The sequence below is a fragment of the Rhynchophorus ferrugineus genome, unplaced genomic scaffold, assembly GCF_030347505.1.
Source record: "Rhynchophorus ferrugineus isolate W39M unplaced genomic scaffold, kcgeb_rfMv2 rfM2, whole genome shotgun sequence".
Classification (NCBI taxonomy): domain Eukaryota; kingdom Metazoa; phylum Arthropoda; class Insecta; order Coleoptera; family Curculionidae; genus Rhynchophorus; species Rhynchophorus ferrugineus.
Genome location: NW_027472581.1, coordinates 52,966,989 through 52,991,943, shown reverse-complemented (window position 1 = coordinate 52,991,943; position 24,955 = coordinate 52,966,989). Strand labels below are relative to the sequence as shown.

General features: G+C 30.9%; 1 protein-coding gene across 1 annotated transcript in view; it reads right to left on the bottom strand.

Moving 5' to 3' along the window:
* The window catches only part of LOC143190097 (homeobox protein B-H1), a 59,087-nt gene extending 34,168 nt beyond the window's left edge, over positions 1 to 24,919 (bottom strand). The window contains exon 1 of the mRNA XM_076394187.1: positions 24,554 to 24,919. Coding sequence (XP_076250302.1) covers positions 24,554 to 24,788 — 235 coding nt within the window. The 5' untranslated portion in view covers positions 24,789 to 24,919. The remainder of the gene's footprint in view (positions 1 to 24,553) is intronic.
* Positions 24,920 to 24,955: the final 36 nt, after the last annotated feature.

Genomic DNA, 24,955 nt, shown 5'->3' with positions numbered 1-24,955 from the left:
TAATTTTTTAAATTTATTTCATAATATTATATTACAACTTATACATGGTATTTTTATATTGCCAAATTCGTGCTTTTTTCCAGCATCTCTAGTATATTATTAATTAGTTTTGTATTGATTTATTTTCAAAGTTATTCAGATTTTCGGAAAACTCCTGTTTTTATCGATAAAAGGCGCTGTACAGAATTGATAATAGGGACAAACAAAAATACTTATAATGTTTTAAACCTAACTCTTTAACTTATTATATTAATAAATTATTTTTGATATATAGTTTGTAAATATATTTATTTGATAATAATCTGTTTAGTGAAAATTTTGTCTTCCTTTTTGCTGAAAACTGGTGCACCAGGTGCCGTGGTTAAAACTGACGCGAAGAATTTATAGGCCTAAAATTTTGTGAAATATATTCTACAGATGAGTAATATCCAATAAAATGAAATGATTCCCAAGTCGAATAACCGGTAGTAGCTGTCAGATCAGTAACAAATATAAACAAAAATTTTTGGCTCTATTTACATTAGATTTGGGCGACGCGCTACCAGCTTCAACGGTTCAAATCGATCGCGCTCGTGTAATTTTACGTTGTAATGTAAAATCTGGTAATACCGCAAGATGCTGGCAAAACAATTTTAAATCGGAAGGCAAAATACGGTATTAAAACGGAAAATAAGTGAGTGATCATTGCATTATTAAAAGATTTTAATTGAATTTTAAGAAATGTTGTTTAAGATTTTGTGATACTTTTGGTTATTCAATTACATTTTAAACATTTACACACACATTTTACATTTTCATACATTTATAACAGGTGATAAATATATGAATTTACGAATCAAGAGTTAAAAGTAATGTTGTAAATAATATTAATTACTGATAGCGAAAAATATAATAATAAAATATGACATACTTTTTTGAATGTCGAGGAGTAGAACCAATAAGTACATAACTATGCAATATTATTTAAAAATTCAGGTAGATAAATTATTCTTTTATCAAACAAGTATATTTATTGCTTTTCAATATATATTTTAAGTGAGAATATTTACTAAAATATGTAGATTATTTGAATGAATTTGATTTACATAGATGTAACAGATACGACAACTAGATGAAATTGTGAATTATCCACAGTAATTTGGTATTGGTATATTTCAAATCGTTATCAAATTTGTTTTATATTCTTTGACCCTTCTATAATTTAGGTCATTTTTTTTATCGAAATTAAGTATTTTATTATATTTTAAGTTAAAGAATAATTAAAATTGTAATAAATACAAAAGCTCCAAAAATAATTAAAAATTTTAATAAATATATTATTTAATATATGTTACTTATATTATTAAGTTTTTGTGAAAAAAGTTCCTATTTTTTAAAAAGTTTATTATGTTAATAATTGTCAGCATATAAATGTATAATACTTTAATTAGTAATATATATCATATATATTCCAGCTTTTATTAAATTTTATTAATTGTTTATTGATTTAAAAGTTTGTCAATACTCTATTATAAGAGAAACATGATTAACTTAATAAATTGTGGCCGAATTTCGAACTAGTTAGTTAGATTAGGTAGTTGTTTTATGATTTTATTGACATTTTCTGTAAAAATGGATCAAATTATATATAAATAATTACCTATGACTCGCACGTGATCAAGTCAGAAACAGTGCATAGATAAGAATAATCGGTGATGTGTCAGAGGGGAATAAATTCAGAGCGCGTACGAAATCATGTTGAGGCGAAGAGAGAAAGCACCACGACAGACCATTATCTGATTGTAAATCGTCCGAAAGCTTATCGCTCTGGTCCTCACCGTCTCGTTAATAATCTCCGTTATCTTCCACCTTTCAGAATTAAGATAGGCCCGGACAAGATTTCTAATTCGAGTTATCTGGGCGAGCGCGGCGATCCCTCTCGGTGGGTCTCGGCACTTCCCACACACGCCGAGCGCTATCTAAACACGGAGCCTTGTCCCGTCCATTCAAATCGATTTAAAATTAAACCCGTGTCAGAGATAATAACGGAATATACAATGGTGTTTAATGCGCCTATCTTAATGTTCCCTTATCAAAATGTTTATTTCAATTAAGTATTTTGCGATGTTGGTACGCCCACGCAGACGGGCCGAGTGTTCCTCGACGAAGGAAGAATGGATGGGCGCAACGTTTAACTTTTTCATTGCCACGATAAGGCCCGTGTTTTGTTTTCTGATCGTTTTTAATGCCTTTTCCGTCGAACTATTTCTTCGCTTGTTTAAGTAAACATACCACATTCCTTACAGTGCGATCCATTTTATATTTTCCAATATATATAATATACACAGTCCTTATGAATGGGGAAATATTTAAATAATAAAAATATTTATTATCAGATTTGCTTAGATACCCTTGTAGATAAATATAGATATTTAGAATAACTAATGTAAAATAAACAACAGAAATTTTTTGTAATATACTAGATGACGCGGTGAACTTCGTATCACCTACATCTATCTTGTAATTTTTCTCCGACAATAACAATAGCCACTTCGTCGATCTACAGTTGCTCATTGGCATTGGCTACATCTTAGGCGGTTTTAATTTATTTTGGCCGGCTTCGTTGGCGCAGTGGTAAAGGCGAGCGGACGGTCCACCTGCTGTTGCGATAGTCGCTAGTTCGAATCCTGCTGCAAAAAGGCGATCGTAACCAGGTTCGGTAAGACCGGATGTTTCAGTAGGCTTAATGCCGAGAACCGTGGTTCGGAGCTCACGTTAAACTGTAGGTCTGGTTCAGATAACCTTCTAGTTGGCAAAAATATTTTCCAAAGCCGTTATAATTTGTGTCTCTAGTTTCGTTCTTAAACTTTACACTGATAGTTGTATCCTAATCGAATAATTTAATTACTTCTTGTTTACATAAGTCAGACTGTACCCAGTGCTCAAGTGTATGAGCCATGCAGAAGACACGTACGTATCATCTTAGAGAAGCGAAAGTTCCTGCAGCTTGGCCTATCTGACTTATACTTGTTGACGTGGATCTCTTCCTTTATGTTGCTGATCCTAAGCACTTGAACTTCGCACGTCTTATTCAAAAAATAGTAATATATTTTATATATTATAAAAGAACAAATTAAAGAGAAAATTGAAAAATAATTTAATATTCTAACATCTGGAATATTATAGGCATTGATTTAATAGAATCAATTGATCTAATAGACATTGCAAGATTTCGTTGCAGGCTTTTAACAACGCGACAAATGACATACTCATGTTTAATGTTGGATTTTAGATGTCCTCTTTCTTTCCAAGTGATCTAAATTCTTTTATTTTATTTAAATCTGAGTTTCATTGCGTAAACGTCGTTTAATAATAGGAAAAGTATAATATGCAATAATTTAGTGCGTTGTTGCGATATCAAAGATTGCTTAAAACATATTCCAAGAAACGCTAAACAATAATGCAGTCAAAACTAACACGAAACTAATTCATTTAATTATTGGTAATCCAAATATATAACACACAGTGTATTATTGACCATTAAGACGAACTAACATCGATCTGGTCAAATTGGCGATGAGCAATAAATAAATAAAAGATCCGTTTGATAGAGCCTTCAGTCGGAGCAAATAGAAATTCCTAAATTGTTTCAGACATCAAATAAAAGCGACCGTGTTTGACCGTCAATGGGATAAAACTACGCCCTAAAAGCTTTCAGCATCGTTCCGGGCGGGGATTTAAATTTTATTATCCCCCAGCTACAGAAAGATCCTTTTTCCAGCGTCTTTTGTTGGTCGTAATGTCTGTTTATACGTTTCAACATTGTCAACATGTACAGGGTTGTCATAAAACTTTTATTTTTAGTTCATGTTATTTTATTGTGTTATTACAATTTCGCATTCTCACATAATTTGTAAATTTAACATTACTCATTATCCCTAAGGCACCAAAAGTAAAGTCATAGTTCATTTAATTTTATTAGCAAATAGCTACTGGATTTATATATATTTAAATTAGTTACATCTTACAATAGCTATATTTAGTACAATCTTAATTTACAAATTAAATTTTTACTACTGTTCTGTTGTACATGCATTAATACACAAGCAAGGCGAGTATGGGATTAATACATCACTATGTACATACCAAATTAAAATCAAACTAAACTACTTAAGTTAAAGTTGAGAGTAAAACTTATACACTATACAAGTTCGTGTGGTTTTCCCTTCTATCTTCTGTAGTAGCTGTATTGCTCCACAAAAAAATCATTCAACATATGTAGATGATACGGCCCTTATTACACCACAAACCTATAACAGCATCAAAGTCTCTCCAAATACACCTCAATAAAATGATATTGTGCCTAAAACAAGCCATTTCAGGACAAATGAACTTAAGATGCTTTTCACATCTCTTAATGAAGTGATTTTATTATGTCATGTATATAACAGTTATAATAAGAAATAGTTATCATCCACTGCGCAGATCATTGAATCACATAAGGGTAATAAAAGGAAAAAATAGAACGATATATGTCTCAGGCACTTAATTTGAGTTTTTTAAATTTATATCAATTATTTTCCCTCTATTCACATATTTCGACATGCGAAAAAGTAATAATAACCTTAGGACCAATCCTCAAATTTAAATTTTCATTAATTTATGAATAATTTTATGATATAACAGGTCAATTGAAAAGTTTCCGGCCTGACACATAGATGGCGCTACTAGAATTAAATTTATATGCTTTTAGTTAGCCCCAACCCTAAAAAAAGATGCGTGTATAAATTTGACACCTGTCGGATCATTAGTTTGTAAACTATAGCATTGTGAAGCAACTTTTGTTATAGTGAAAAAAAATTGATAAAACGGAATTTCGCGTGTTGATAATATATTGCTTTTTGAAGGAAAATAATACAGTTGAAGCGAAAACTTGGCTTGATGCCGAGTTTCTGGACACTACCACAGGAAAATCAACCATCAAGGATTGGTATGCTAAGTTTAGACGTGGTGAAATGAGCACCAAAGTCGGTGAACGCAGTGGACGTCCAAAAGAGGTTGTTACCGATGAAAACATTAACAAAATCCACAAAATGATTTTGAATGACTGTAAATTGAAATTGAGTGAATTAGCAGACACTCTAAATATATCAACTGAACGTGTACATCATATCATTCACGAATATTTGGGTATGAGAAAGCTCCGTGCAAAGTTGTGCCGCGCGAGCTCACTTTTGACCAAAAATAACGACGAGTTGATGATGCGGCACAATGTTTGAAGTTGATCAAGCGTAATAAACCTGAGTTTTTGCCTCGATATGTGACAATGGATGAAACATGGCTCCATCATTTCACTCCGAAGTCCAATCGACAGTCATCCGACAAAGGACTGCACACGATGAACCCGCTCCAAAGCATGGGAATGCGCAACACGTCGGCTGGCAAGGTTACGGCGTCTGTATACTACGACTATTACATAGCGTTATTGGACCGTTTAAAGGACGAAATCGCCGGAAAGTGCTGCCTCACCAAGACAATGCACCGTGTCAATATTCCATGAATTGAGTTTCGAATTGCTTCCTCGTCCACCGTATTCTCCAGATCTGGCCCCTGGCGATTATTTTCAATTGACCTGTTATGTGGTTGTTTATTTTACCATTCGTAGAATTTTAACTAGTAGTGTAATATATATGTTATTAATACCATCTTATAAAGCAAATAATATTAATTAACTTGGTTACGTTGTTTTGGATCAACTGTAAACGAATCACCCAGACATCTACTCTCAGCAATGCTTACCTAATCTTTACCTCAAAGGTAAATATAGAAATAACACTGTTTTAATATTTTAGCACGTATTTGTTAGTCCTAATTGCCTTTCGGTATCATTATAGGAATTTTTAAATTATTTCTCTTGAATTCAATTCAGTCGTTCATCAACATTCATTCATATCTAAGTCCAGATTTGTCTCAATATATTAAAACTATATTATACTATACTATATTTATTAGTTTAATGTTATATTTCTTGTATTGATTTGAAAATATTTAGTAATTAAACAAACACAAAACATTTTACGGGCTAATGCTCTACATTTTGAAACCTGATTCATATTGTACTAGTTTACTATTTTCTGAAAGTTGAAACTCTATCTCTATAGCTAACAGGTTTTTAAAATATATTAGAAGGTCAGCACCGAAAACCTTAAGAGCGTGTGAAAAATCTTTATAAAGTCTGACAACTTGTAACCCAAAAACAACTTCAAAAAGAAACAAATACTAATATAATAAGCAGTAGAATTATACTAATTTGTATGATAGTACAAAGTTTAAGTTATAACATTAAGTAAACCTTAAAACGACAAGTTATATTTTTGTGAAATATTCTCAACACCACATCGATCCAAAGACGATTCTAATTGCATCCTGCAAAAGCCGTTAATTGACGTTTCCTTATTTAAATACCTGCTCCGGCAGCATTAATCAAACCTAATTTATCCTAGCCTCTGAATAAAACATCCAACGTAAGTTCATGTCAGTTTTGCGCTATAAAACTTACAGTTATTAATATGTTATGATTAACTTTACATAACTTAGTGATAATTGCTGTTTAGAAACTTGTTTCTTCCAATGCCTTTATCGGAGACCAATTATTGGCTTTAAGAGTATTATTGAAATTACACGGTGCGGTTTTAGGAATTTTGCTATGCGAACGCCGTATCGTTGATTATGCGCCAATTATTGATCCGTAGATGCCATTGCAGTTATTGCTTCGTATAGTTTCGTTTCCGCTATTCGACGGGTATTTTAACAACGTGCTATATACCTAGGATAAACATTAGCGAAATACTGTTGCTACACATAATAAACGAGTCTAAATGTCTAAATCAAATTATACCCAGTAAAAGAATAATTAACTTTTCACAACAATAAAATACAAAATACATTTTCAAATATTATTTAATTACTAAATTCTTTATCCGATACATATTTAGTAAAATTTTTCACATTAAGGAAATTTATTATATTAAAACCCTGTCATTAAGAATCTTTCTTGTGCGCTTCAAATTTATCAAATTGTGTGTAAACAAAACTTCATTTGCGGGAGGCTTTACATCTTTTATTTGATTAATTAAGCTTATTAATTACCACTGAGAGTCGTTAAAAACTGTCGGAATCTGAAGGCAAAGACATTTTATTGGTGGAAATATTGCTAGAAAGGCTATTCTATGTGTTTATTAATCGGGTCTGGTGGCTCTAAACTTTTAACAGACGCACTTCATTGATATCGAGCACATTTATTTGTCTGTGGAGTTGCTGTATGTTGCGCTTGCTAAAGATGATTAGAGCTATCTATATGAACACATTTTCACTTTAAAAAGGCCTTTTTGAGAAAATTTGTAGACATTTGCGGTAACAGTTTCACTCTGTTATGTACATGTTACCACAGCCACAGCAATTTTTCATGGACATGAATCTTGAATTTTAATTACCATAAGTTTCGAAATGTGTTTAGTAATCTTTGACAGCAGATTTATTCAGATCAAACAACAAAAGTAGCGAATTTCCAAAATGCAATTTTGAACTTTCCATGATTAATTCCGATATACACTGAATATCTCAATAATTCTTAATGGAAAACTGTTATTTTAAGTAGAAGCATGTCAAAATTATCAAATGTGCATTTAGGTTTTGTTGTCTAGATTGATACTTTACCAATGGACATCGTTAATTAAAATATATGCTAAATAAATGTATAACAGATTTTTATGGTATATTTTAAAGTCTCCTTTTTACAAACGACGATTTATCTGGACTGGACCTAAACAGTAGGTCGTGGGCTCCGAACCACGGTTCTCGCCATTAAGCCTACCGACTGGCCAGCGACTAACTTAGAAACCACCCCAGAAGATATCCGGTCTTAACCAGCTTGGTTACTGCCGTGACTGTGATGGTTATTCCTTATCACTGTTGCCTAGAAAGACATTTCCAATTATAATACAAACATAAAATACATCCATGCTTCATCGGGATTCGAACCCGCGACTCTCTCAGTAGTAGAGGGTCCGTCCTGTCGCTTTACCAAGTCGGTTGGTTTAACACATTAATATTTCACTAGAGTATCGCGAATTAAAATACATTCAATCACTAATAATAGAGACCGATTTAAGCTCATGTTTGGTCCAGTTTATAATTTTAGTTCTAGCTTAACTTTGGTGCGATTATAAATTTAATTGTGAGTTTTCATTATTAAATTGTGAGTATTTCATATTACAAATATCTAATAATATGGTTATAAATTACTGTTAAAAATACTATAAGTGTTATGATAAAAGCTACATTTCACTTAAAAATATACAATTAGGGAAATTTTAAACCAATTTTAGAAGTGGTTATTATAAATACAAGTTATATGTTAATACGATTTATTATTATCCTTTCGAGGTTTTACTTAAAACCGATAACGATTTATTCTCCGGCTTATAACGCTTCTGAACTCTTTATCTATGCGAAGGCCAATTACGATCAAACAAATGCCTTTTATCCATGTTGTGTCGTTTAATTTGTAAAAATCTGGAAAATAAAAATGGGCGCACAGTTCGCGTGAGGTGCTCGAAGAACTGAAGGGTCTCTCCTTGTGGAGGGGTAAGTAATAGTGTTAGATTAGCCATTCGACGATGTAATAAACGTTAAGGTAACAGGAGGGCCTATGGCAAGCGACCCGCTGCTCCCCTCATTCCCCGCCGCCACTTTCACATCCTAATGGGGGGCAATTACGTTATGGAGGTTTTGCGTGCCGCTAAGTGTCGCCCGTTTCCCATCATTTCGTAAGGGTTTTTCTACAATTGACCGTTCAGATCTGATAAGGCGACCGCTCTAACGCCCGAGATTTGGCTATTGTGTTAAATTCGCCGTATTTCTTCGACGTGGCCTAATCGAGGGGGGCATTTACTTTCGATTAGCTCGCTTTTGTTGATGGCTAAGTGATATACTTTTAATCAAGTGGGCGTGAACGAGTTATATATATATATATATATATATATATATATATATATATATTTATATATACTATGTATGCATTAATTTAACTTATTACTTAACTATATTATTTACTTAACTAATACCATCTAGTCATATTTAGTTAATAACACGGAACAACAGAACAAATACATAGATCAGTCAACCAAATCAACAATAACCTAAATGATAAAAATATTGTTCCGCTGCATTTCTCAAATTGAAACTACTGAAATCATACCTCACAGACAGACATTTTATTGTTAAACGGGGTGACGAATATACTGACCTACATCCGATATATTCAGGTGTCCCGCATGGCACTGTTCTTGGTCCACTGTTATATCTATTGTATACGGTTGACTTACGACTCAAGAAACACTACTGTTGCTACATGTCCTGACAATACAGCGGTTTTATCATCACAGGAGCATAGAATATCAGCCACAAGAAACCTCCAACTTCATCTTAAGAAAGTCGAATTGTGGCGTATCAAAGCAAATGAGACAAAATCTACCCATGCAACATTCAACCTTTGTAGAAAAACTTGTCTCTCAGTAAAAATGAATAATTATGAAGTCCCGCTAGCAGACAACGTTGTATATCTGGGAAAGCATTTTGATCGACGTTTAACATGGGAAAAACCTATAGTGACAAAACGCAAACAGCTTAGTCCTACCGTCCTGTTACCTTTACGGTACCAAGCCGGCACTCTATAATTACTTATTATATTGTCTAATACTGTAGGGTCTTATTAAGCTCTCAAATATTTAAAAGATCAAACATTTATTTTTTATTTTCTTTTCTAAGTGATAAAGACCATTTTCTTGTAAACAATAAATAAATTGTCATACATCTTTGAAGCATTGCTGCAAATGTATCTTAAGGTATTTTTACTCCCATATATTTAACAAATCAAAAATGTATCACTACGAGTGTTAAATTTAGTGAATGACTAACTTAGAGGTCATCCAAGAAGATATACTGCTTTACTTAGCCTAGTTACTGGCGTGACTGGATTTTTCTTATGGAATTTTATACTAATGCCTATCAGAATTTAAAAAAATAATACAAACATAAGTTTGCAATAATATGGCACCAGCATTTAAATCCCCAACTACCGTAACTTTGGAAGAGATATCCGGTATACTTGGCTTCTGTGTTTACCCACTAATGAAGAATAATGTATCATATTTTCATAATATTTCGAAGTAAAGTTTGCTATTTTCATTTTAATATTTTTTGTTTTATATAGAAGCTATATAATTAAATTAATATGTAAAATTAAAATAGACTAAATATTAGAGTTTAATGATCACTTATAGTATTTATCGATCCTTTCGTTTTCTTTGTATTTTCGTAACTGCTTTACAAGCATTAAATCAATTTTAACAAAATATTCGAACACATTATTATTAAACATAAACACTATCAAAACACAGTTCGTCATGAATGACTACCAATGAAAGAAAATCAATTCAATGCCTTTTTCCTTGTTCTCAATAGAAATTTACATAAAATCGAACACAATAAAATGAACACAACTTTAGCTAAAGATATTCATTTTAAAAAGTGTTCATCAATCATTTTAATCTTGTTTAATTATAATTTTTGTGGCATTTAAAAAAGCCTGTAGATGTATAAGCCTTCGCTCTTTTTTTGTTTGTGTTTTATGTGATAAATGACGATGAAGCTACTCTCTATTATCATTTATAGGAAATCAGTTTAATTAATAATTTATAGTTTTTAATATTTCATCATCTGTCACCATTTTATTAACTCGTTTATTAATTCCATTTAATGATTTAACTTTACTACTCGTATTTAAATAATTGAAAATTATGAAAAGTATTTGATAATCAGTACCATGAATAATTGCATTTAAAAGTACTATTGCGTCAAGTGATACTAGAAATACGATGTTACAGGTATTATAAGGCCATAAAGACATTTCATTAATATCAGTGTTACCAAAAATAATTAGTTTACCTTCTACGTAAACCTGCGTCCATTTTTTTTAATCATATATTATTTATAGAATGTATGAACCTTATAAATGATTTATAAGACTTGTTATTGTAATGATATAAGTTTCTTTTAGTTTAACATTTATGGAAGTGGAAGATTAACGTCGATGGCAACAAAAAGGCGTAAGCATTCAACTTTTAACTGATTTTCCTATATTATTAAAGCTATTCATCGATTGCTGACAATAGAAACGTCTGAGTGTAGTCCTTTTAAAATCACCGTGACACGTGAATAGGTATAGTGAAAGGAATAGATCGATTATAAAAAGAAATAAATTGGACGTTATCGAAATAAAAACGAATTAATATGAACGGTATAGATTATCAGCGCGAATAGCTAATGAAATGGTACTTTATTAAAATTGATAACATAAATAAATACTATTGACACGCGTTTCTAATTTAGTTTTAGTTATATGAGGACTAACGAAAGTTTGAAGTGAATTTAAGGCGCAAAAATAAACTGACAACCCTGTAAAAGAGCACAGGGATTGGGTCGGTTACGACCCTGGAGCCATAAGGTCGAGTCAAAGTTTAACAAACTTGTCTCTTTTGCGAATTTCTAGGGAAATCCTGTTTCCGACATATAAAATATATCTTTTTTAGTGAAACATTAAACAATTGTTATTTCTTAAAGATACAATCGTTTTGCTACTAACTCCCGTCATGATTGTAAATATATAATAATATAATGAATGAAATATTAGTTTATGAATTTGATTTGGTAAGGATCCCCTTATCCATCCATTTGCCATCCATGATCCACTTCCGCGCTTTTTCAATATTTCGAAATCGTATGCTAGTCAAGTCATGTCGCAACGATCTAAACTAGAAGGCACGTAATTATATCCCGTGAGTACATTTGGTGTATCAGAACTTCCTATTTAAGCTGCAAAAGTGTATGATGCACAAATCTTGCAACCTATGGCTGTAATCATAGAGGACGAGTTATAGTACCCAATTAAATTACAATTTTTGCCTGAAAAGCAATAAAATCGCGAAATCGAAGCGGTTCGTAAGAAGAAGAAGAAAAGAAAGAAGAGAAATAAAAGGTAGAAGAAAATAAAGATTTAACAAGAGATGATTTTTTCGAGAGATGTTTAAACAACAGTTTGGCAAATGGTTCCAAAACATTTGCATTCTGGTTTAAAAATCGTGCATATTTTGCTGCGTGTTTATTTAAAGAAGGATCCTCCAGTATTTTAATCATTCTGAACGAGTTTAATATTACCCAAGAAGTTGACAATCGACGAGTCGAATCGAAAAGCTAGAAAAGAACAGCAGCAAGTCCAAAATGACACACATGAAGCTCATGAAGGACTGCAATATGCTCGGGTAGCTGATTGATTAGTAAGTTGTTTAAATTAATTAATTACTGTCGAAAATTTTCCTCTATTGCTACTCTAACTTTCAAACCTGTTTTTCCCGAAAATATGTTTTTTCGAATTTGGGTACATTCTAGCTCTTAGAGTTTTTTACCAATCCTTACGAAATTTTACACATATCATACTTGATTTTCATATTGTAGAAAAAAATATTTATTTTCATTTTTTTTGCTTTAATCTTAGTTTACATAAAAGAGAAATATTGTAACCTCTAGAATGTCCACAGGTCACCTACCTGAATCTTATATCTGATGATTACTTCTGTAAGCTCTATGGTTTTCTACAGTTATTTATAATTAAATGTTAATAATATAAGGTCGAGATATTTTTTGGACAGTTTTATCTATTTTTGAAGCACTGTAAACATAATTACAGTTGATATCTTATACCTTAAAACGAACCTGCATTGCGCCATAGTGTCGGGGTCTTCACCAAAACCATCGATTTTCTATTAGTAGCAAATTACCATTGTTGTGTCGTGATTAGCGCCACTCACGTGAAAACCTCACGATGATAACGATCTTAATTCGAAACGGTTGTATTATTAAATGTGGACTTTTGAAATTCTGGATGTTTTTTCAGGAGGGCAACAAAACGGCCGTTACCATTTGTCCGATTCGGCCGATATTCAAATCGCGGCTCCAAGCAACACGCGAAAGAATGGTTAACGATCCAGTTTCGGTTTCATTTCAACGCTTTCTTGTCGGCCTGAACGCATTATATGAAAACTTTGTAAATAATTAACTATTGTCGGGATTTTACATAGGAATCAAGAATTTTCGAATAATAAAAAAATGTACTAAAAGTATTACACAATATCTTTATAGCTCTTAAATAACCGTTAATGATTTTTAAACTGAAAGCAAAAAATGTGATAGAACAATAAATGAGAAAATTATATCGAACTTACGAAACTATATTCTGATATCTAATTTACATAGCAACCCTGAAAAAATTATATCACAGGTTCAATTAAAAAGCAATAAAATCAAAATGTTGTCTAGCAAATTATAGATCATCAGGGAAAACGACCTAAACGTCCTGACTCACTGAAATGGTGATTTCGATTAAATAGGGCGACCTTGTGGCGCTTTGTAATCATCACGAATAAAAATGACGGTTTACAACACTGTCATCAACATTATTTTGATGACCACTAAAATTATTTTGTTTCCGAAACAGAAAGGAGGTTTACCTAAGCTTTCGGGACCCTCCATTCAACTATATATATATATATATATATATATATATATATATATATATACATATATATATATATATATATATATATATATATATGCATATATATACTAGAATGTATATTCCGTAAGCATCTTTAAGGAATTTTAATTAGATTGCAGTGGAAATCCTGAAGTTGTTTAATCAGTGACGAGTCTGCGGTTTTTTTATGCGAGCTTTTATTTTAAAATGTATTTAAATATAGAGCAAATGCTATTGCGTAATGGGCTTTAAAGTGGTTTTAACGACACGAACTGACGATTATTTTATGTTTGACATGTTAATAATATGTCGTGGACTTATCGGGTTTAAATAAAAATTGTTCACTCTGCAAGATTAGTAATTATGAAAATTTTGCCTGTGTGTTACTGATAAGTAACGTTACCTTTATAAGTTTGAGTTCGTTCAGTAGCAGGAAACTGAAAATTTCTCTGATAATCTAGTAAAACAATAAGTATAATGAATCGACAAAAAGAAACTTTAAATAAAATTGATTAATATTTATAAGTTTATAAAAATATGAAAATATATATATACATTTCATTAATTAAATTATTAAATGTTTTTAGGAACCGTGAATATTTTGTATTTATTCTATTTGCTAAAATAACTTCCACGGTCCTCAGCATTAAGCCTACCGACTGGCGAGTGACCAACTTTAGAAATTATCCCAGAAGACATCCGGCCTTACCCACCCTGGTTACGGGCGTGACTGGGATCATTTTCCTTGTCGGATTTTATACTCTTGCCTAGAATGTTCATAAATTTTAAATAATCACAAACATAAATTTACGACCATGCCCCAGCAGGATTCGAACCCGCGGCTTTCGCAACAGTAGGAGGACCGTCCCATCGCCTTTACCACTGCGCCACCAAGCCGACTTAATATCTTATTGTTTCCTCAAATCTATATTATTTAAATACTATTTGTAATATATATATATATATATATATATATATATATATAAGTATTTTTAATGCTTGAAATAATAAATTATTTTTGAACTAGTACTAACATTTACTAGATAAAATATATTTTTATTTTTTTAAACTGATTATTTGAAAATTTTAAATACTAGATGTTAATATAATAGGTTTGGTCGACTTAGTTGGAGCAGAAGTAAGGCAACGGGTAAGGAACGATCCTCCTACTGTTGCGATAGTCGAAAATTATTATCCTGCTGGGTATAGTTGAAAATTTATAATTGTGACTATTAATAAAAAAAGCAAAATCTTATAAGGAAGGTCACCCTAGACACACCAGTATTCAGGCTGGAGAAGACCGGATGTCTTCTGCAAGAACTGTACTTCGGAGCCCTCATTAAGCAGTTGACTAAGTTCACCTAAACCCTAATTGGTATAATAAAGACTCTAAAATATAATTTAAAAAAAATCTAAAATATGGCGATGATGGGAATATATCGATTTGCTAAATTTATATATTTGGATGGTTTGGAATGGCTGGTTAGATGTTACAGTTTTCATAGCTTGTTACAATTAAATAAATTTAAAAATAAATAGGCCAACTGGATAACTTAAATTGATGTAAATTAATTCATATTTTCGAGGTTGTTTTTTCTTCGATTATTTGAACATGCACTTATTTATAGAGTTTTTAGTAACTTGTTCTTATCTTTACGGACAATATAGATATACCGTACCGAAAAGAAAATATTAATTGGGCAGCATGTGTCCATCTCAACAAGTGGTAATCAGAGGGTCCTTTCTTTGAGTCTTTCCCATCATGTTTGAAACTAGTTGATTCATAAACTACTAAGCTGCCTGAAGGTGTTTCTTGAAAGATTTACCAAAGTCTTCCTCCATTTTATTCCACCAGGTATTTCTTTGTCATTGACGTGAAAATCACTAAATTAAATCCTAAAAAACCAAAAATGACAATTGGGATATGAAGGAACAGCAACATCATAAGTTTATAAAAGTGCCTAGTGGACTTAATTTCCTCAAATCAAACAACAATAGAAATGATTTTCGAAATTGAAATTTTAAATATTCGATGATTATGAATAACTATATAATATACTGAATAACTCAATAATGCTAAATAGAAAACTGTAAAACAACAGTAGAGAAATATCAAAACCGCCTGATTTAATAGTTAGCTATACGTATGGCTGATCAAAATATATGCAAGTATACGATACATAATAATATCTAGTAACTCGACTTATAATATTATATGAATTAATTAATTATATAAATGAATACAGTCTCCAATACGTTAATATTAACTTTGACAAATTCCTCATCCGGTCATTTTCAGCCTCTGTTGTTTCGTTATTAAATCCGTAATCGTTCGACAAGCAAACGAACAGTTTGAACTAGATAATGAGAACGTTAGAAGGCACGTAAACTATTTATTAAACCGCCTACGCGAAGAAAAACACTTATAATTACATTCTGCACAATCGCAAAGCAGTTTGTAGACAGACTCACCGTGGTCGCTACCAGCAAAACGTGAAAAGCACATTAGCTGGGTGTATAATAATTAATAATTTGAACGATTTAGTACCGTTTTACGTTTTAACGATACATTGTTTAAAGTCGAACAACAAACCTCTGTTTAGTTATTAAAACGCGCCGAGCAATTTCTCGTTTTCTTTCGGAAACACTAATTGGCAGACAGATTGTTAGTTCTAAATGAAATAATATGGTTAAAATACCGTTAGTTTAAAAAAACAGTGTTGTTCGCTTTTGTTTTTCAGCTTGTTAACGTTATGATATAATGAGCCAGCTAGGTGAATTTATTTTTTAAAGAACATAACATGTAACAGTATGCTATTTGATCGGTTTGTGACACTACTTTTAATTAAATTTTTCTAAATCTGTTTTATTGTTGTCCTTTCCCATATATATTTCTAACAGTAAAATACTAATTCTATCTCTTAGGAACATTAAACAAAATTATTGAGCTCTTGTTTATACAAACTAGTTTTTTGCAGTAATAATGTTTAACCTATTGTTAATTAAATATGAAAAGATCAAACAAATCGCACCTGTAAATTTAATCCAAAGTTATTAAAATATCAGTAATTAATTTGTTAAGGTATAATAATACTGTGCTATTTAATCTTTTTGCGGAAATATTATATATATATATATATATATATATATATATATATATATATATTTATAACATTAAATATAGTAAATCTAAATCTGCTTATTTGGATTTCATATAAAACAAAATAATTGTCCATACTAGTAATAAACTACCTGCTCATACATAGTAATTTTTTTCAGTAAGAAAGTCTAACATTGTTATTTATGAAGAAAAAGCGTCAAAACAATAGCAAAAGTTATAAAATTAATGCAAAATTACTAGAAACATGTGCATTCTATAACTATGCGTTTATATTTATATTTATATTTATAAAGAATAGAAACCTACGTTTTACGTGCTAAGGTAATAAATTTACCGAAATTAATTATTGTATAAATAAAAATTAGAGAAAAAAAATTGTTATATACAAAATTAACTTCAATTCCAAGCCATAATATGTCTTACATTTTGAATTATGGTCTCTCCATATTTTTATGTGAGAGAGAATTTAGTAATCATAAAACTAATGGATCTTAACAAGATAGTTATATTCGGATTTGAAAAATAAATTCAAAATTCAAACTTCGTTGAACAAACTTGGACAGTTGAGCATAAAGAACACACTTTGGGCTATAAAGATAGCGGCTGTTTATGATTATGGTTGAATCATAAATATTAAATGTTATAATATAAATTAAAATAATATGGGACTAAAATGTGGAAATAAAACAAAAATAATTTACGAAATATTTTTCAAATGTCCAAAATCAGTAGAAGGTTATCGCATGAATAAACTGAATGTTGTACAATGTTGTTAATATTATTGTTGTATGTATGTCAACCGGGTTCACAATTCTCAATACTGATTCAGGATTACTATTAGCAAGTACACAATTGATCAATATACCCAAATTTAAATATGTTTTTGTTACCAAATGAGGTAATTACAGCCTGTTTTAAAAATTTTCAAATTTAATTATGAAAGGTGAAATTTTAATATGTAGTTGAGGTGGAGCTCCATGGTTTTATTGAACATCCAAGTAGCTACAAATAAAAGACAAAACATACAGAAATAAAATAAATACAGAAAACACCTTAATTATTAATTAATAATATAATTCTAGTAGCTTATAATAATATATTTCAAGCATTTTTACATGCTTACCTTGCATATCTGTTATACCCTTGTACTTGTAGTAAAGAACAATTAGTTATATGTTTACAACTACCTTAACAAATGTCTTAAAAATTTTATAAACAATTTTTGAAAAACAATTTGCTGATACGCCTCTGTACCTATACCGCTTAGCCAACACACAAAGCTTGTTTCCAATTAAAATTTTTGCATTCGACTGATATTAAGTGGAAACTGTTTAATATGTCCATTTAACACTTCTCGCTTGTGAATAAAAAAATGAATTAACCGTCATACGAAGCTGGTGGAATATTACGGCCAATAATAACAATTTACATTTAATAATTTTAATAAGGTGAAATTAGCATAAACGAAGAAAAACAACCATTAAGATTATGGTGTTAAGTGTTAATCGAAAAGGTGGCTTCAAGAAAAAATATATCTGTTTTTATGGCGTATGTATACTTTTATTACATAACGTTGGTATTTCTATTAATCTTGGAGATAATTATTCACTGATGATAATTTTAAGAATTGGAATACTGTAGTTAAGAATATTTACTAATTAAACATGTTCTCTAATTAGTTAAATTCTATATAATTGCAATGAATTGTTTAATTATAATGAATGACATTCTGAGTTTTCCATTTATTCATTTTCCAATTTTGTTGAATGTTGAATTTCTAATTTGTCCCCAACAGCACTTCATGTATTGAACATAAAGAAACTCTAGTGGTGTTTTATTAGTTAATATTAGGTTATGTTCCAAGGTTATTTATTAAATATATGGTAAGAGTTACTTTTAATAATAAATAAATTGAACTTTACCATATATTAATGTCATAGTATCAATGAAATATTATGAAAAATGTCTCCTTAATTATGCTAATACCACAACGGTTATAGTATTTTCAAAATATTTTTAAGTACAAAGAAAATGTCCACTAATGAATTAGAAAGATTGAAATGTATTAAAAATAAATTTATCCGATTATTTGTACTATTTTGTTATTATTTCCAAATTCTTCTAAATATTTCAAATGCTTTTAATAATTATGCTTTACAGATCATTTATTATGTTGAGTATTTATTCGAAACAGTGTGAATTGAATAAAATTACAATCATATGCATATAGACACACATATACGCATACACAGGGCCTCATTTGAACATACTTACATTAACTCTATACCAAGTTATCGAACTTCTTTTATCACTTTTCGGATGATACATAATTTTCTCGATGACATTTTGATTTTATTTCTTTTTAATAGACGCGCTGATACCTAGGATAGCATTCTTACACCATTTATCTCATAATTCTTATGTAAATCAATGTTTAGGCAGGTTTTTTTACAGCTGGATATTTTTAAATGTAAAATTTATTCAGAGATGAACGCTACGACAAGGTGATATCCTTTTCTAACGATACCTTTTTGGTAATTGGTTTGTTAAAAATCTGTTTTTTTCAGTATCAACTAAATATATTATTTATGGTAAAAAAAAAGTTAGTAAATATAAATGAAATTTATAAATTTTTATAGTCTTTAATTATAAAATTGGTTAAATCATTTTTGGTTTACATGCCATAATATTTGTAGTAAAATAACTGTTTTAAAGTTGATGTAGTTAAGATGTAGCCATATTAATCAAGACCTAGTCATTAACTTTGGCTGGATTGTATTTTGAATATACGGAATTGCGAAATTTTCTGCTAATTCTCAAATGTCTCCAATTTCTGGGTAGAAAAATTATTGTAATTTAATGAAGTTGACTTGGAAAACTGTCTTTTGTGTTAATACGACTAGGCCTAGTATTGTTGAATATCTCTAAGTATATTCATATTATTATTCTAATCACTTTGATATGGAGTATTTGGTTATGGTTGGATTGAAAGCTCTGGAATAGTAGGCACAATTTTTAATGCAGTCATAGAGAAAAACGATTCGAAAAATATTCTTCTCCAAAATTATCAGTCATAGCCTGGGTCCTTGTTTTCTTTACGCAATTACACTGGACTATTCTTCACACTTATATCACAATTTTTTTAATAATTTGCAGAAGTATTATTGAAAGTATTGTGTATAACAATCCTAATAATAAGGTATAAATCTATGGTAGAATTATTGCTGAGCAATTATTAATCACCGCACATCTACATATAAACAGCAGTACTTGAGAATTATCTCATATCGTTTACTTTAATACTTCTCTAAAATTTATCGCGAGTATCGAGTTTTATCGCTTCTGGTGTTTTCGTCGAATTCGCTACACCTTATCAGGAATCAGACATGGATATTTAGATCTACATCTATGTTCTGATATGCCAAGAGAGATGCAAATTCTATTAAACGGGAATTTACCACTTGAAAAGCCCGCTTTTAGGGATCATCACATTTCTTTTAGTTACTGAGGTAATACAACGGTCCTCTTTATTGAACGTTATTTATCATTTTGTTTATTTTCAGAGCAGAATGCACTGGAAAAGGCTTATACAGAATAGGCTTTACTAAAAACACATGCATATGAGTGGTTTATTATATTTAAATATAAAATAGATGTGTACAAAAATTTTTCTTGCTTTGATAAATGTCCTTAACTGAAGTTAACATCGTAAAAAATGCACGGAGTTGTGCAAGAGAACTTGTTTTACAATTCTAAATATTTTTATTACAAAGGAAATTATTTTGAAATAAGCATACAACAAACTTGAATAAAATAAGCACCATGAAGCAATGACTTTATCCACCCGATATGACTTCAGGCTAATTTTTTTGTTTATCCTAAACTCAAATTGCCACATCAAACGCCCATTTTATATGGATAAAAGACATTGCAGATAACTCATAACCAGAATATATGTTCATGAACTCCGGAAAAATGTGTTTAAAATATTGACAATAGGTTTATTTATTATCATAAGAACATTATTTTGATATAAGCGTACAATAAATTTGAAAAACTGAGCACCATCAACAATGACCTTATTCACCTGATATAACATCGACCTACTTTTTGGTTTATCCGAAACTCAAATTATTACTTTGAGAGGCCCATTTTGTATCAATAAAATACATTAAAGAGAAATTCTAGCCAGAGTTTAATGGATTCCGGAAAATATGTTTCAAAATGTTATTGAAAACGATTGAATTATTTCTTTTCATACGAACATTAAATTTAAATAAGCATAATTAAGGAATAAAAATAAATTATAATTTTTGAATATTTAGGTGTTATTTATACAGAATGTATGGAATTAATGATGTTGGTTAATTGATTTGAGAATCTGCATCGTTTACTAAAAGTTATCATGGCAATAAAATAATTAAAACTTTATATATGTATATATATCACGACGCCCCTGGCAGCCCTCTAAAAGTTAATAGCGAGCAAACGTAGCTATCAAAGTCACTAACAGCTAAATCGGTTAAGTAGATTATATAAAGAACTGCTTTGTGTATTTTTCAGCGAGCTGAAAGGTACGACGCGATACTTAATCCCGTCAGAATAGTTGACGTTTTAAATCAAATCCCACCGTCTCTCGCCCCTTAAGGAAGTAGCTCGAAAATCGACTACCGGTTATGAGAAAAGGGAAAAAAATAATTTTCTCGAGCATTGTGCATCGGCCGATTCGAGTTTTCGGGTTGACAGTGTCCGTCGCTGATCTCTTAATACGATAACTGTTCGTGGTGCCTGTTTGGAGGCAACATACTTCTATGGTTTTGCCGTCGACGTGTTAAGTCGTTTGTAGACCGAGTTAATTCTTTCATTCACGCATTTTTACACTGTATATATTAAAATGATCGTCTAGATCGTCAATATGATAAACGGTGATATCTTGTCTGTTATATAATCAGATTTGGATGATTTTTATATTCAAGTCCTCTAACAATCAATAAAAGGTTCTTATGGAAAGAAAAATTAAGAAAGTTTCACAGAAAACAGGAAAATTTAATAAAATTTAATGAATATTTAAATGCATTTGGTAGTTTGACAGTGACAGTTTAACAAATGTTTAACAGTAGTATCAGTCGGCATACATCATTAAAAAAAAGAACGTGTTAACACCTTCTGACAGCTCGTCCTGTTTAGAATTTGCTCAGTTTTTGTTCATCGAAGTTGGTTAATCACAATCGCGCCTTATATCAAAAGTTTGATTTAATATCAATTTTTAGTAAGTTTTGATTAACACGTGGTGTATATGATTATACAGGAAACATTAAACATTCTTCTATTTCCTGTATATGGTCTAGTAGCTGTATTGCTTCCCCGTCGCTGTGATAGCTGAGACCTTATTTTATATTTTAAGACGAAATCTGGGATCGCTACGTAGATCTATTTGATTTCGAGGTCATCGTGCGTCTCTTCGTTGGTTACGTTGCGATAAGCATTGGTAATTAATCGTAGAACTTTATGTTGAATACGTTGATTACTAGTTAGTTTTATGTCTTAGTGCAACCTCATATTTGCACCCAGAGGTCCAAATTGGCTTTATGATTGACTGATAAACCAATTTCGTTGATTTTAGGTCAAGTTGAGAGTATCTTAGATACTAACAAGTACAGTTAACTTAACTTTGCAGTAAGCTTAACTTTGAGTCTAATCCACCCTGCCTAACTATGACGACTAACATGATGTTTCCAATTTAACCTACAATCGAGATGTATTCCGAGGTATTTAGCTAAGTCTGTTTGAGGATCCGTCAAGTGATATAATTGACAGATCTCGACCTATTAAGCCGTATTTTCCAGTCTCTAGTACATTTGTAGATCCTATTGACCGCTAATTTTTTTTAAAGAATCGAAATGAATTAAGTAGAATTTTGCACTTAAAGCCCGTCGAGCTGCATTCAATTATAATGCGACAATTGATTACATTTCACAGCAAATTGTTGCTATTGTATCAATGAGTTTTATTAGTGTCCATACTCTATGGCAGTTTGAGTGCTGAATAAGCTATTCGACGGGCGTATTTGATACCTGGTTAAGTAAGTGCTGCAAAGGAATTGTAATTCCATTTTGTGATAAAATCACGCGCTAAATGCAATGGCATTAAAAAAAATTCCGGTTACGCCAGGAGCGTCTAAGTCATTTTTCGCCAGTTCCATAATTAACTGCTCTCATGAGCGTATATTTAAAAAAGCCAACATTTCTTTGAACCGTGTCTCAACTCTTAATTAAGTACGTTGTGCATTGGGCGCAGTCATTCCTAATTGTATTAAAATTTTCTTTGTAAGCACCAAGTTTTTGTCATCGATCAAAATTAATATTTTTTGGTGAATTTCTTCGTTCAAAAGATAGAAAATCATCATGGTTCTTTATTTACTCGCCATAAGACAAAACTTACAATGTTGTGCATGAAAAAGCATTACAAAAAACACTGTTTTTGAAATATTAAAAAATTAATTAATGCTGTTTAAGTTGAATATTCATAGGTCACACAGGACAACGCTTATTCAACGTATTTTTATGTAACAAGGCTGTTTAATTTATTAAAAAAAAAACCTTGACTATATTTCATAATATGTGCAATTTTTGAATAAATAATGTTTCCTGATGGTGATTACTATAATACTTCAACACCCTATAACCATTTATAACAAAATACAACAATAAAGCAAGAAACCTTAAGTTGCGGACGGATTAAATAAAATATTAACGAGCGGGGAAAGATCGCCTTTAAGGTTATTCCATCGCGTGATATGACGTTCCATTATAAACTCCATCAAATATTAACGGTTCTAATAGTAGGCTGTTGTCCATATGTTGATCTAAATAATTGTGAACGGCAATAATCAAATCTTGAATAAATAACGATTTTTTGATTTGTCGATTGTTTGTTTCATCACGGATATTTATTGGTTCCATTTTTAGATAATTATTTTCTCACTTATATTAATATCTTCACTGTATTGTATAATCTTTTAAACAACAGTATTATATCACAAATATAATTTAGTTAATTTATTTTTAAGTGTTAATTCTTCAACGAGTTTTGAATGTGAGAATATCTCATCTTGTTGGGCATTGTGCACTTTTTGCTCATTATGGAACAATATGACTGTTACATGACAGTTCGAATGTTTATCGAAGTTCCATGTCACATCATTAAATATGAGAATCAAGTGTTGTGTCTTTAATGATTGTTAATGTATTAAAATTTTAAGTATGTACTCAATAGACAGTGTCTATAGATACAAACTGTATCTATACTACATATAACATTTAAACTTAAGTTATATTATTGCTTCTGTTATATATAAGAGAATGTTATAAATTATTTATAGGTGTCTGCAGGAATTGAAACATTTTATATTATATATAAAACTGTTAGATTAGAAATAAAAGTTTAAGTTGGTTAAATCATATTTAAAATATTTTACAAATAAATTAAAGGTGCCTGCATATATTTTATTTATAATATAATTGAAAAGATTGACAATAAAATATTTTATATCATTTGAAACTGTTAGTTTAATAGGTGTCAAATATATATCATATTGGTATATTTAATGTTTGTTATAAAAAAAAACAGGAAATTTGATAAGGGCGGGAGTTTAATTTTTGCTTAGAATCATAATAACGTTTTGTGAAGCATTTATTACCTTATTAATATATTGTTTATTACTATTTTAAGTAATATTTTTGCTGCTCTTATTTTTAAATAAGATATAATTTATTTAGAGAGCATTTATTAATGAAACTTACCATTAGAACATATACTAGACGTATCCGGATGTCCTGAACTGTCTGTGTCGCTATCATGGATAGGATTGGAGTGGAGCGAAAGGTCTCTTGGACCGGGACTGGGCGATCGGCCCCTTATTAGAGCAGCGGCGGTTGCAGCACCGTCTGCAGGCCCGCTCAGGATATCGGTGATCATAAAACGAGACCTGGTGGAAGCGGTCTGCGGCATTGCCCTCGATTCGTCTTGCACGGTCATGCCAGACGCCGTACTAGACACTTTTTCCCCGATACCCAACACTTTGTCCACGTTCAGGGCCGTCAAAGCAACGACATAAAAATGCAGTTCACCGAATCACCACCGTATGAAACGCACTAGGTATGCACAGGTTCTTTTCGGTAACTCGTCGACGCTGGTAAAATTCT